This window comes from Malurus melanocephalus, unplaced genomic scaffold (assembly GCF_030028575.1).
Source record: "Malurus melanocephalus ecotype Western Australia unplaced genomic scaffold, MMel_1.1 scaffold_31, whole genome shotgun sequence".
In the NCBI taxonomy this organism is placed as follows: Eukaryota; Metazoa; Chordata; class Aves; order Passeriformes; family Maluridae; genus Malurus; species Malurus melanocephalus.
In genome coordinates, this window is record NW_026623263.1 from 3,369,784 (window position 1) to 3,383,653 (window position 13,870).

A 13,870-nucleotide genomic window follows, 5' to 3' on the forward strand; every position below is an offset into this window, starting at 1 on the left:
CTCAATACTGACACCAATCCTGTTTGGTATCCTCATAAATGACCTGGACAAGGGGATCGAGTGCACCCTCAGTCAGTTTGTGGGTGACACCGAGCTGGGTGGGAGCTGATCTGCTGGAGGGCAGGAAGGCTCTGCAGAGGGATCTGGCCAGGCTGGATCATGGGCCAAGGCCAAGGGTGTGAGGTTCAACAAGAACCAGGGCCGGGTCCTGCCCTGGGGTCACAACAACCCCAGTCAGTGCCACAGGCTGGGGCAGAGTGGCTGGAAAGCTGCCCACAGGAAAAGGACCTGGGGGTGCTGGTGACAGCGGCTGAACATGAGCCAGGGTGTGCCCAGGTGGCCAAGAAGGCCAATGGCATCCTGGCCTGGATCAGCATCCTGTGGCCAGTAGGAGCAGGGCAGGGATTGTGTGTTCAGTTTTGGGTCCCTGTGTTCAGTTTTGGGCCCCTCAGTTCAGGAGAGTCATTCTGGTGCTGGAGCACATCCAGAGAAGGGCAACGGAGCTGGAGAAGAGTCTGGAGCACGAGTCCTGTGAGGAGCAGCTGAGGGAGATGGGGTTATTTAGTCTGGAGAACAGGAAGAGGTTCAGGGGAGACCTTATCACTCTCTATAACTACCTGAAAGGAGGGTATAGCCAGGTGACATTCTGTCTCTTCTTCAAAGTAACAAGTGACAGAACAAGAGGAAATGGTCTCATGTTGCAGTAGGCAAGGCTGGGATTAGATATTATGAAAAATTTCTTCTCTGAAGGGGTTGTTGAGCATTGGAGCAGGCTGCCCAAGAAAGTGATTGGAGGCACCATTCCTGGAAATGTTGAGAACATGTTTTACTGGTGAATGTGGTGATGGTGCTGGATTGATGGTTAGACTCGATGAACTCAGAGGTCTTTTTAAAAGAAAAATGTAACTGTTTTATGAAGACATTATATAGCTTTTCTTAAGGCAGGCTAAAGAAGGCTTGGAGGTAAATAGGGAAGTAAGCTTTGCATTGCCTTCAGGTCCAGTTTTTCTCTGTCTTGTTGTGGAGGCTGGAGAAAAGATGAAAAAGAGGAAATCTCTACCTTTCCTCCCCCATGTCAGGAACTTCTTCCTCTTGGTTGCCTAAGTGGAATTCCTATCAGTGTAAATGAAAAGTAAGCAGGTGCATTGAAGATGGATATATGACTTGACTTGAAAAGTGGAGTTTCAATTTGTGTTTTGGAAAGCAAAAATTCTTTTGAAATCTGTCTTTGAAACTTGAAACCCCTGAAACCAACAATTTTTTTTTTTTTAAATGAAGCAACATCAAAACCAGGAGTGTTGACATAAATATGGAAGAATGTGGTTTAGAGCTAATATTTCACTTGCATTAAAATTTCTATATCTTAATTGCCCATGAATCCTGATTTTTAATCATCCATATAATTCCATAAAAACAGGAGTCTCCTGATGCGTATTAGGAACAAAACATGAAAGATGAATTAAGCAGCAGGGATTATTTTCTATTTCCCTTACCCTATTATTTGGAAATTGAATAAGTCAGAGATACTTCTGTAAAGCAAAATCTGTAATGTTTGCAGCTCTTCTGTATTCTATATGCTCAAAATCTTGCTGAATTACACGATCAGGTCAAATATTATAGTGATTGAGGTTTTCCTACAAATTCTATATAAAAAATTACAGTCACATGTTTATGACTTCTTTACAAAATGTGACCAACACTATAAAACTTTCTTGGAAACACAACTCATTAAGCATATTTTGATTCTTGTTTCTCATTTGACCTCCAGTAAATTCAGCTGGAGTTTGTACTTCAGAAAATACAAAGAGTGAAAAGGCAGTTTCTAGTATTCCATTGCTTTTATGGAAAATGTTGATTAGAAGAGAAATAGCCCCTTCCAGACAGCAGATAAACATTCTACTTTGTGCTTGAGCACAAAGTCCCCCTCAGACTGTAACATATTCCAACAATAAAACTCAGCACAGAAATGAAAAGTGGAAAAGTTTCAGTGACCTTTACATGTACTGAATTCATCTAAACATGGACTTAAGCTTATGTTTATATACATTGTGAACTAGTTCCCTTCTGTCATAATGTAACATACTGCATGGTCTGTTTGCCAAACATTGCTTCCATGCATTCTTTGTGAGGCGGCAAAAAGAATAAGCAGATACAGAGCAAGAACAGAATATGGCCCTTGCAAATCTAACTCTAATGGATTTTATAATATTACAAACAAAATCCTCCTCCTGTAAGGTTGGTCAGCACCAGTGCAAGACACTCCTTTGTAGTTAAATCAGAAGGGAGGAATGGCAGGCTATAATTACTTAATAAATATTTTTGTCAGATAAAAAAAATCTTTCAAGGAAACCTTTCAAGAAAACCTTTCATATGTTTTGATAAACTCAAATATAACTCAGTAAACTCAAAGTACATAATAAATGTCTGTTAATTACTGATGATGTTCCCTTTAAGTGAAAGTAGATCTTTACTATCCTTTTCTCCCCCTTTTTTTGGTCCAGAACTGTAATGATTTTGCAGACCTTCAAAGTGTTTTTCTGTCATGGACTTAAGTATATGTTTGCAAAAAAACACTCTTTGTTGAGTCAAGGCTGTTTCTCAATAAACCATGGAGCATGTTCAGTGTTGCTCTAGATCTTCTTAGCCTCTGCAGCATCTTTATTGTCTCTATCCTTTAGGCTGGGGATAAATTCTGAACTAAGGCTTCCTTTTAAGGAACCTGTGGCACTCAAGTCCCTCTTTTGCTTGTTCCATGTCCTTGCCTCTTGCTCTACCCCTTTTAGCCTCCCTCTTCTTCCCTGCTGCACAGCACTCTGCACCTGATGATGCTCTGTTTTTCTCACTTCCCTGCACAGCTCTTGGCCAGCCCATTGACACTACCACATCACCCTCTCACTTCCACTGTATTGGCAAGGATGGGGGAATGAAGCTGAGGTGTTTCTTGTTGTGTGGAGGCATATATGGAAGAGCAATGGGGTGGTGAGGAGGAATGGCACAGTGCTGGGACACAGAGAGTGTGGCAGACCACCCTTCTGCTTGGCAATGCATAGAGGAAGAAACAGGCAACTTAAGGAGCAGGTCAACACTGCTAACAAGTCAGCTAAGAAGTAAGTGTGTGTTATAGGGTATGTGCCATGTGGGGCCATAATGGGAACACACAATTAGAGGGGATGTGGATAAAGGCCAGCTGAAAGTATTTGAAAATCTCACTGGGCCTGCATTGGAGAGCAGCCCAGAGCTGTGCTCTGTGCAGTACAGAGCTGCTTAGGCAGCCCCTTCGCAGCACTTGCAGCGCCCGCCCTGCAGCGTGCTGTGTCTTGCCTCGCACACAATGAGCCCCCCAAGGGCTGTTCTCTATGGCGCTTGTTAGATGTACACACCAAGCCTGATGTGACTGAACATTAATCAACACTACTTTGCTCACTTAACATAAACTTTCCCTTCTATTGTTGCCCTACTTTTTATGATGTAAATAATATCAGACAGCTCCAACTTTTCCAACTGAGTGTAGATAGCAAGCTGCGATAGGGCCAAGCAGGGCTTCCTGGGTTTCTGATGTGGCAGAGGTTCATCAGCAGGGCTGGTGCACACACAGAGGTACAGGACAAAGAGGGCTGTGCCGCAGAGTGCAAAGCCCACCATGTGTTTGGGTTTCTCACTTGCTCCCTTTCTACTGATCTTTCTCAACATCAAGAGTGTAAAGGCTAGAATTTTCTCAAGTAGAGTACAAACAGTAGGATAATGGGAATACACAATGCCTAAAATTCTTGTAGTTGAAAGGAGTTTTTTAAAATCTGCTTTAGCTAACTTACTGAGTTTGGGAGTTTGTTAAGTCAAGCAGCCTTTTTCCATAATCTCCACCTGGTCAGTTTGAGCACTCTCTATGCTTCTGAGCTCTTTAAATGAAATAAAGGAGCAGATGATATGTTCCTCACTTTCCCAGTCAGAGTCTTCTAGAAACCAAATTTGCCCCAGTCTGCAATCTGTACGACCATTTTAGTGACACTCTTCAGTTAGGAAAAGTGGAGTGTTTAAATTCCTACTGAAACTAAGCGTACACACCAGAGTATCCCTATTTGTTTTGACTTAGGATATGCATGAGAAAGAATCTGCTCTTATAACGTAAAACTTTAACAGTTGACACTAAACATCTGATTGAAGAGCAAGCAGAGAAACTTGTGAGGGGGCTTTGTGAAGATGACAGCTGTATTATTGTTAAAAGACACATAGAAATGTGTGGTCACCATTTGCTAAACATAGAGAGGGAGGGAAGAAGTTTTAGAGTAAAATGGTGCCAACCTAGAAGCTAAACATCCTGCAGTTAGGGGGACTGGGTGAGCAAGCTGCATTATCTTCATGCTTCTGACACTTCTACATCCCTCACCAGGCTGGTGGTTTTCTGAAGGGCTGCTTGCAACAGTGCTGGACTGAACTTACAGAACTCATTCTTGGCAATAAAAGCACACCCAATTCACTCACAATCTTCTTGTGAGTGGTAATAGCTGCTTATTAGCAGTTGGACTGCATGATCTTAAGGGACTTTTCCTACCGAAACAATTCTGTGATACTATGAATTCAAAGTCAATGAACATATTTCAATTTTCCGGGCTCCTCAAAGGGCAGACTCCAGCCAGGGTCCCTACAGGTGTTGATTTTGGGGGGCGTCGCCAGGATCTCTGGCTGTGTCCAAGTTCTCCACGCGCACCGGTGCCAGCCGTTCCCGGCCCGGGTCCCGACGGCGCGGTCCCTCCCGGTCCACCCCAGCTCTCGGCCGTCCCCCGCCGCAGCCCCCGCCCGCCTCCGGGCGGGAACCCCGGCCAATGGCCCGCCGCCCGCCGCCCACCGTGCCCGGCCCCGGGGCCGCCCCCGTTAAACGGCGGGGCCCGGCGTGGAGCCGTGGCCGTCCTTCGCCGCCCTGCCCGGCCCGCGGCCGCCATGGGGTGCGAGCGCGGCGCCGCGCTGCTGCTGCTGCCGCTCGCCCTGCAGCTGTGCCCGGGCCGTGCCACCGCGCCCGCACCCCGAGGTAAGGGCCCCGTGCTCCCCGATGGAGCGCGCTTTCCTTTCCCCCTTCCAYTGAGAAGGCTCTGGGCTTGCAGTGTCCCCTGCCCTGCCGTCCATCGGGAGCCCTGCCTGGCAGCGAGCGGGAACACCCCTGCAGGTGCCAGGGGAGCCAGAGCCGTGCGGGCTGCGGGAGCCGCCGCTGCCCGTCGGGGCGCACAGCGTGCCCGCGGAGCGGCTCCATCGCCGCGCTGCCCCGGCGTCCCCCCGCCGGCTGTGCCCCGTCGGACTGGCGATGGGGACCGGAGGAGGTCGCGGTATAGCCGCTCTGTCAGCCGCCCCCGTGCAGCTTGCAAAAAGTGTTTTAGTAGATGTGCTGGAAAGTGCGTGGAGCATCCGAATAAACCCTTTTTCGGTTGCAAGGTCTCCTAAATGAGAAGTTAATTTCGAAGACGTGAAAACTCTTCGGGAAAACTGTGCTACAGAGTAAAATGTATTGGAAAACACGTACTTCTGTACCTAGCATTGCTGTGGCAATATCATGCACGCAGTAAGTCAGGAGCCGCTGTATTTTAGAGTTTGAGTTGAGTGAGTGGTATCGTGGTGGTGTGGCGGTAGCAGCTTGTGATTGGAGCCAGCTTGGCTGCCGAGTGCAGGAGTTAGTGTAACTTCTTGCCACGGAGTCTTAAAGCTGTTGGTGGTTTTCGCTGCATTTTTAACCCCTCCATTGCCTTCCAAAACGGTGTTTGACAATTCGATTGATTATTACTTAAACTTACCTAAAAGACAGCTAATCACAACAATACAGCTGCATTTGCAAAAGCCTTTGCTGAAGATATTTATGATGCAAAAACATTTCAGGAAATTGCTGTAATGACAGGTTGCATATTATTATTATTACTTAAAAAAACAAGACAGATTTCTGACTGGTATGGGCAGTGGCCAATGAAAAACTACATTCTCAATAAGCGACACTTTCAGCTTCTTGGGGTCAATGGGAAATGGTTGTGGTGGGGGTTAGGGTTTCGCTCCGGGTGTCTAAGCTGTCAGTAATTACCTTGAAAAGTGCTGTGCAGCAGTGGAACAGTGTTTATGTCTACACTTATGATTAGATATGACCAGAGAAAAACTTTGGATGGTCTTAAAAAGCTGGTGTGACATGGCAACAGAAAAGGCAAAGAAGGGATGTTTTATTTTGAGTTCCATGCTCTCTTGTGTTTTCAATCCTCCATGCCTCTCCAATTTCAATCCTCCATGCCTCTTCCCATTATGTCTTCTAGCTCTCATCTGAAGAGCTAGCCTTGATGGTTTTGCAGATTTCAAAGTGTAGTTTGCCACCATCTCACCATGTAACTCATCCCTTGTTAGTATTTTCCTAGGAAGGTGAGCAGCTCTCTTCTAAAAACCACAGAAGGAAGGTGGAGAATTCCTGGTCTGTCTCATGAGCAGGCTCAGTTTAGCCTGGTGGGTATGCACACTTGTGCTCAAAGGCATGAAGGCATGTCAGAGTCATCACTCGCATTGCATGATTTGAAAACAGCTGTTTGTGCCTTTCAGCTTCAGCAGTCGTATTCTATACAGTTGCTTTCAAGTCTGCTTTTCTAGGGGGAGTAATAAAGAAATGAGGTTCTTCAAAGAATGAAATGTGAAATCCTTGTGGATTTCTTTTTCCCTTGTTCCTTCCAAACAAGTAATTGTCTCCATAATGTCTAAGAGTTATCTCTCTGCCAACTCTGCTAAGGATGTAACATGAATTTTCATAACTCTCCTGTTCTTCTGCTAGCTGCATTTGCTAGCATGTGTATAAGTTATGCTTAAGGATGGACTTGGTCACATAATGCATCCACATGCTGGTCAATGAAGATATCCCAGGAAAGTGTTGGATAACATGATGCTGAAGGATCCAGCTGAGGCACTGTGCTTGTGAAACACAACTGCCAAACCAATTTGGGTATTCATTTAAGTATGCAAATTTCAAAAAAATCAAATAAATGTTTTCAGTAAGGTTAGACAGGCATTTTGTGGTGTTCAGTTATTACTCTGTAATATTTTAAAGTGACTCTAGCAGAGATTTATTAGTAACACATGAATTGATATAAATTTAGCCAATAGACCTAGAAGAACTTAAAAAAATGCATAGCAGTATTTTGTACTCTCAAAGTCTTTGGTATTTCACTGCATTGCTCTGGCTGAGGAAACACAGCTGTATTTGATGAATGGCTATTACTTACTTGTAAAATGCTGTTGTACAGAGTAGTGAGTTGCATTTTAATCTCTCACATGGGTAGTTGCTTTGCTCTCTATGTGCTAAACATGATGAAATACCCAGCCTTTTGCTTCTGTCACTGGTGTCAGTGGGAGCAGTGGTTGTCCTGGGATGTGCTGTAAATCTGAACTGAATGAAAGAGAAGTGTTTTGACCAGGTCCATTTTAGATGTATGTTTCTTGGTTGTTGGACAGCAATATTACTAGTGCATGCAAATCTGATATTTTTTTGTATCATGTCCTGAAAATTCTCAGTAGAGTCATGAGATCCTTGGACCCAGTACAGGTGTAGGCTTCAGGGATAATTTCAATGACTTCATGAAATGAAAGGGAGAAAGTCTTCGGTTTTTTTGTTTTTTTTTTTTTGTTTTTTTTTTTTTTTTGAAATAGTGTTAGCATCTAGGTGAATGGATACTTCAGAATGAGTGATAGCAGCAGCATGAACCCACACTTGTATAACAGAACAGGATTTCCCACCTATCTGTGGGAAGGTCTGTGTGCCAATGTGATTGTCCTTCGAGTGCTCTGCAGTCTTTTTGTGTGTGTAGCATATGGAAACACTGGAACAGTAGGATGGCCACATCACCTTAGTAGACGACAACAGCTTTGAGGTTGTGCTCATAGACAAGCCTCATCTGCAAAGGCTGAGTGTTTTTTCAGCCAGGAAAACTAAACTTAACAGTACAGGCATGTACTTGAATCAAGCTAAGACACAAGGTGCTGTCATGTGTCTTTGCCATCTGCCAGGTGTTAGGGCTCTCCACTGGTGACAGCTCTACAGTATTGTTCAGGTGGGGAGAAAAATATGACCCAGCTGTGGTATACAACAGCTCAGTATGCCCTTATATTTAAATAACATTTGCGCCAGAGTATGATATATGTACTTCTTTAATTGCAGCAGGTTGAAATAGAAGATAATTAAGAAATCTAATGGAAGAGTTTATTGAGTTTGGAGTCATGGATTTAGGAACATAGAGAAAAGCCCCAGTTTGTTGTTACAGTGCCGTAAGGGACATAGCTGACATATATATGCACAGAATCATAGACTCTGCTGATCCATTGTGGAAAAACTAAAATGAAAATATGAAACAGGTTTCACTATGCCTTCAGGGTTGGTTTGATATTTTTTGGTCAGGCCTGTGTTTCTTTGTTTTCTGTGCCAGAAGGGAAAGATGAGTCTTATTTATATAATATATATTCTGAAAAGTCAATGAAGTGAGAGGAGGGTTGTTCTTGATCATATTGCTTATTTGGCTTTTTGGCATTTTAATTGGCACCCTGCAAATCCTATCAAAGGATCAGCACTTGAGAAATCTGTCTGAAAATTTTAATGCTGAATCCTTATCTAATTGATACATGAACACAAACATCTGAATTTGTGAAAGCAGAAATAGGTTAAAAAGCTTTCTGTTGACGTGAATCCTCAGATGAGAAGAACTTGAGAATCTACCTGAAAATATTTGAGTACCTCAATTTGAAAACTAGATTGACTATGTTAGTAACTTATCAATAATAGGTTGAAAAAATGAAAGTTGCAAAAATAGTATCCGTTGCAACAAATTCTAGATATTTTGATAGAATGATATAATAGTTTCAGCTGGCAGTCACCATCTGGTCCAGAATCCCTGCCTGTGTTGGGGGGACACGTTTGACCAAACCAGGTTGCTTAAGATATTCCATCCAGTGCCAGGGGTTTGAACTTACAGAAGATCATCATATAGATAATTTTTAAATTTTATTTTAGGTAGGTCAGATTTTTCATATGATGATTGTACAGTCTCCAATATGTGGCTTCAAATCACATTCTCCTTTGGCCATTATTGGATTTAAATTGCTGTTGAAATTTGCTTTTGTTTTTCCAGTTTTTGATCTTCTTCCTTATTCCAACAAGCGAGTGGTACTGAACTTCTTGCAACAAGCATTTGGGGATCCTATGTTGAATGAAGTATACTTGCTCTCAACATTCAAACTGCAGCCAAAGAGCACAGCCACTGTTTTTGGCCTATATTCATCAGCTGACAACAGCAAGTATTTTGAATTTGCAGTAATGGGACGGATGAGTAAAGGTGAGTTGTTTGGAATGTCTGCGTGGTAGAATTAGTGTTGGACCCATAGTTACTGATGTGAGACAAATGAACATTGACAACTGTGTGATTAACCTTTGTGCTGGAGTAATTCTTGTTCCTGCCAAGAAATGCTGTCACTTTTCACATCCCATCTCACTGCTCTTTCTTTCCCTTGTCTCCTTGATGCTGCTCTTTCCTGGTCAAGGGAAGCTGACCTGACAATCAGCTGCTATCTCAACTCTGCTGTGATGTTTATTCTGAGCAGTGCTGAGAAAGGAGGAAAAAAACATGGGGAACAGAGAAAGGAGTCAATTTGGTTCAGTCTTTTTTTTCCGTTTTCTTTTTTCCTTTTTCCCCTAGGGACAACCACTGGTTCTTATTACTCAGGAATGCAAGGGACACACGCACATGCTGCCTCATGCATATGAAAGGCAGGTTCTTGTTCCGCTGACCCTGGAGGTTAAATGTGACCATGCAAGACAAATATTCCTGGCACTTATAGGATCTGTTGGGGAAAATAAAGTGTTTGTTCTTTATTTCTTGGAATTGGTTAATCAGGAGTCAGAGTAGAACTGCAGCAGTTTTAGAAATAGAGAGTTGCATTGATTTCTAAACCAGATCTAGGATATACCATGACTTAAAGATTCAGTGAAAGATAATTGAATTATCTACATTATTGTTGCTGCATTGACTTCACCATGGCTGTAGTGTTTTGCTGCTGAGTAATTAGCTGAATCAAATATGCTGTGAAATTCTACTGAGAAATTTCATTTTATATATAGGAAAATTATTCAATATGCTGCAAAAGAAGAAAAGCACACCCTGTTTTTATACGTTGTTGGGGAATGAGTTAGATAAAACATTGGTAGTTTTATCAGGTCTGCCAAAATTCCTCTGAGGAAAGGGAATAAAAGCTGTGTATGTGTTGGGAGTAGGTAATGCATGGTCACACAGCCTGATTGATGTGTCATACAATTCCTAACACTGACTTACTTAATTGCTAAATAAATGATAGATCACACATACTCCCTCTGTCCCTCTCACACATGCACAATTGTGTGTGTAAATGTTTTACATGTGTCTATAGGAACACATCTGTATACACACAAATGTGTACGTTTTCTACGTACACAGAAGTTTGGATATATAGAACGCTTGATTTTCAAAAATACCTGCACATCTGATGATTACTGATAGTCTCCTAAGTCTGTTAAAGTGTTTCTGATGGAAGGTTACATGGTTTCTTTTGGTTTTGTCCTCGGTAAATTGGTGTTTGGGAACCCTCTGTGACAGGACAAGCAGTGGCATATGGATAGGCAGTATGTAGCGCCTTATCCTGTCAACGACCAGTGTTCAGTAGATGGGGGACATCTGTAAACCTGTCTGGTGAAAAGGATTGACCAAGCAGAAGGAGGTTTTTTTCAGCAAGACTGTTTATTGGATGTATGCCTCCTTATTACTTTAAAGCACCTTATTCAAGGCATGTGGCAGTGAACAAGTAGTAGAGAGTGTTTTCATGTGTGATTTCTCTGGAAGTGTTCGGGATCCATATGGCTGCTTCATACATGAAGTTAGATTGCATCCTGGAGATTGTCGTGTGAGCTGAAAGTATGGAGTGTACAAGATCTTTATGATCCTCTCAAGACTGAACATCATCACTTAAGTGGTGAGCCAATGTTGGCATCTCAGCAAAATCCAGAGTCTAAATATCTGTGGTTTTGGACGAATGGATAGTACTTTCTCTGCTTGGTATTTCCAGTTACGCACCCAAATCTGATCTAAGGACCTCAAAGCAAGCCTTAAGTTATACTCTAAGATGTCATATTTAAGAGTTTTGTTCCCAATGGTTGCCCCATGTTACAGTGTTATTGTGGTATAACTGACAGTGACATGTTCATAACACCTAAATGTTTTGAAAAGTACAGGTCTTGAATTACTGAATTAACAGCCAAACTTTGGGTAGACAATTGTGCTTTTCAGAGGCAGATAGCATACATAGATTTCTTATCCTTTTAAAATTGTTCCTTTATAGAGTAAACAGCAGTTAGTGCATAGAAGTGTTTCAATTTAACGGTTCTATGAACCAGCACTTATTTTAACTGAAAATCTGTTATTAAGCAGGACAGGCGATACTCTCATGAATGTCTGTTAAATATTCAAGCAGAAAACGTACTGCAGGGGCTTGGATGAGTTAAATCTTACAGAGGTGGAGGCTGCAAGCCAAGAAAATCTCTCTTCAAAAGCCTACTCCAGTTTACCAGATGAATATTTGGCTTTGGTGAGGAAAGAATACTTGATCCTCCTTCCAAACCTGATTGCTCCTTGTCCTGAAACTATTCTGGAAGGCTCTGTTCGGCACCCTGCCTCCATCTCCTCTTTTGTTCTCTAGGTTACTGTTGTGTTTGGTCACTCTGAATGCAGGGCCTAGATCCAAAACCCTTGTTTTTATATCAACAGGCATACATAATATTCACATAAATAAAATGCCTGCAATGTACTCTTTCTTGCCAAATCTTTGAATTTGCCAAGAAATGCTACCATTTAGCGAGTTACTGGTGACCTCATGCACCTTTGAGGAAATCTCTGCTCTGGCAGTGTTTTGACATAGCAGTGAAAACATTCCTGGTATTGATCACAGCTGCTGAGGCTCTAGCGCTACTGTTGACTTCAAAGATGGAGACATACCCTGCCCCATTCACTCTGGTATAAATGTGCAGATTTTTTAATTATCAGACTGAGGAATTAGAAAAATTTTAGGGAGTGTGTGCACAGTAACTTGAGAGGTCACCAACAAACAGGTCTCGTAGCATCAAAGCAATTATATTAGTAGTGGAACAATGAGAAGGTAGTTTGTTAAATGAATAGGAATTGAATGGTTTCAGGAAGTAAGTGTTATTAGCTCCAAAGCTAGTCAAGAGTTTTTACCTCCACTATATTCACAATATTTAGTTGATTTAGTGTCAGATCATTTGTGAGCTCTCATTTGATGCCACTGTAGCAGTTCTTTGTGAATATCAGATGTTGGCAAGAGCCAGCTTGCCTGATGTCTGTCCAGCTTGGTTTCTTATGCACATAACTGTTACAATCAGGAAATAAAGGACTGTCGGCTAGTGATCTGTGGAATCTTTGAAACAAGGTGTGTCTAGTATTGTAGGGTAGTTATACACTGCCCAGATGCATTCAGCTTATTTTTCTGCAGATATGCAGTTAGAGAGCCAGGGAGAGATTTTGTGGAGAGAACTAGTAACTGATCTTAGAGGTCTGGCTTACAGATCCTTGCTTACTGATCCAGTTTCCTTAGGAAGAGACATTTTTTCAATATTATTCATCAAATACTTATTGTAAGAGTATTTGTTTGTCTGCTGTTGTGTTTTTCTTGATGGTGCATTTTACTCAATAAAATGAGAAATTTTATCAGGTAGATCAGTCATTAATGCTTCTAAAAAGAGTTGAGAGGCAGCTTATTCATTTCTAGTAGTGGAATATGCCTTTTCTGCATTTTATTTTGGTTTTACTGAGTATTAGTTGCAGAGAAGTGCAGGTTATTGGCTGGGAAACATGATTCCTATGATTTTAAATTATGCATTTGGATACACTCTTAGATGGCTTCACTGTATGCAGTATTCATCACTGAAATTGACTTTTCTAGTTGTACATTTCTTCTACAGAGTATTTCTAGGTCTATCAGAGATGTACATACCAAAGTGCTGACTGCAGGCTACCTGCTACACCCTGTAACTTTACCACTTGCATTTTAGCACATTATGCCCTGTAAAGTGACTTTGGTTAAACCATTTAGAGACACCTGCACAAAGCAGAGAAAAACTGAGCATAGGCAGCAGAGCTTTATGAAGAGGGAGTCACCCAAGCATCCTGGTAATGCTGCTCTGAGAGTCAATGCCCCATTCATTATTACAATTATGTCTGCATATGGGATGCATTTACAAAAGCAGACGTGGAAAAATACCAGAGCAGATTTCCACAGGATCTTCCTTCATCAGCCTTGGGCTATCTGCTACCCTCTGACAGTCCTTCTGTATATTTTGTCCTAGCGGTGCTGCGCTATCTGAAGAGTGATGGAAGGCTGAATTCTGTGATCTTTAGCAACATCCAGCTGGCTGATGGGAAACCTCATGCTGTCATCTTGTGGCTGAGTGGCCTGCACCAGGGATTGAGCACAGTAGAGTTGTATCTGGACTGCATGCAAGTAGGTGCCATTGAGGACCTGCCAAAACCATTTTCAGTGCTGTCTCAGAAGCTTGTGGCAGTTGAGCTGCGCACCCTCCAGGAGAAGTCACAGGTGAGTGTGAAAACTGAGAACAAGCTGAGCACTATGAGGGATCCTCTGGATCACTGAATCCAAACCTCAGCCCTAACAGCAGCCAAGTTCTGTACAATAGTACTTTAGTATTAAGTAGCAAAATAGATGTAAATGTAAGTTCCCTGTGGAGCAGGTGAAATCTTGGCTTACATGAACTCTGTAATTATATGCTATTTGTTTTAAACACAGTTTTTAGCTTTTTTATAAAAACCAAAAAATT

General features: G+C 42.3%; 1 protein-coding gene across 1 annotated transcript in view; it reads left to right on the forward strand.

Annotated features, from left to right (window-relative positions):
- Positions 1-9,129: 9,129 nt before the first annotated feature.
- The window catches only part of THBS4 (thrombospondin 4), a 36,585-nt gene continuing 31,844 nt past the window's right edge, over positions 9,130-13,870 (forward strand). The window contains exons 1-2 of the mRNA XM_057363872.1: positions 9,130-9,329; positions 13,382-13,629. Of these exons, the coding sequence (XP_057219855.1) occupies positions 9,197-9,329; positions 13,382-13,629 (381 nt within the window). The 5' untranslated portion in view covers positions 9,130-9,196. The remainder of the gene's footprint in view (positions 9,330-13,381; positions 13,630-13,870) is intronic.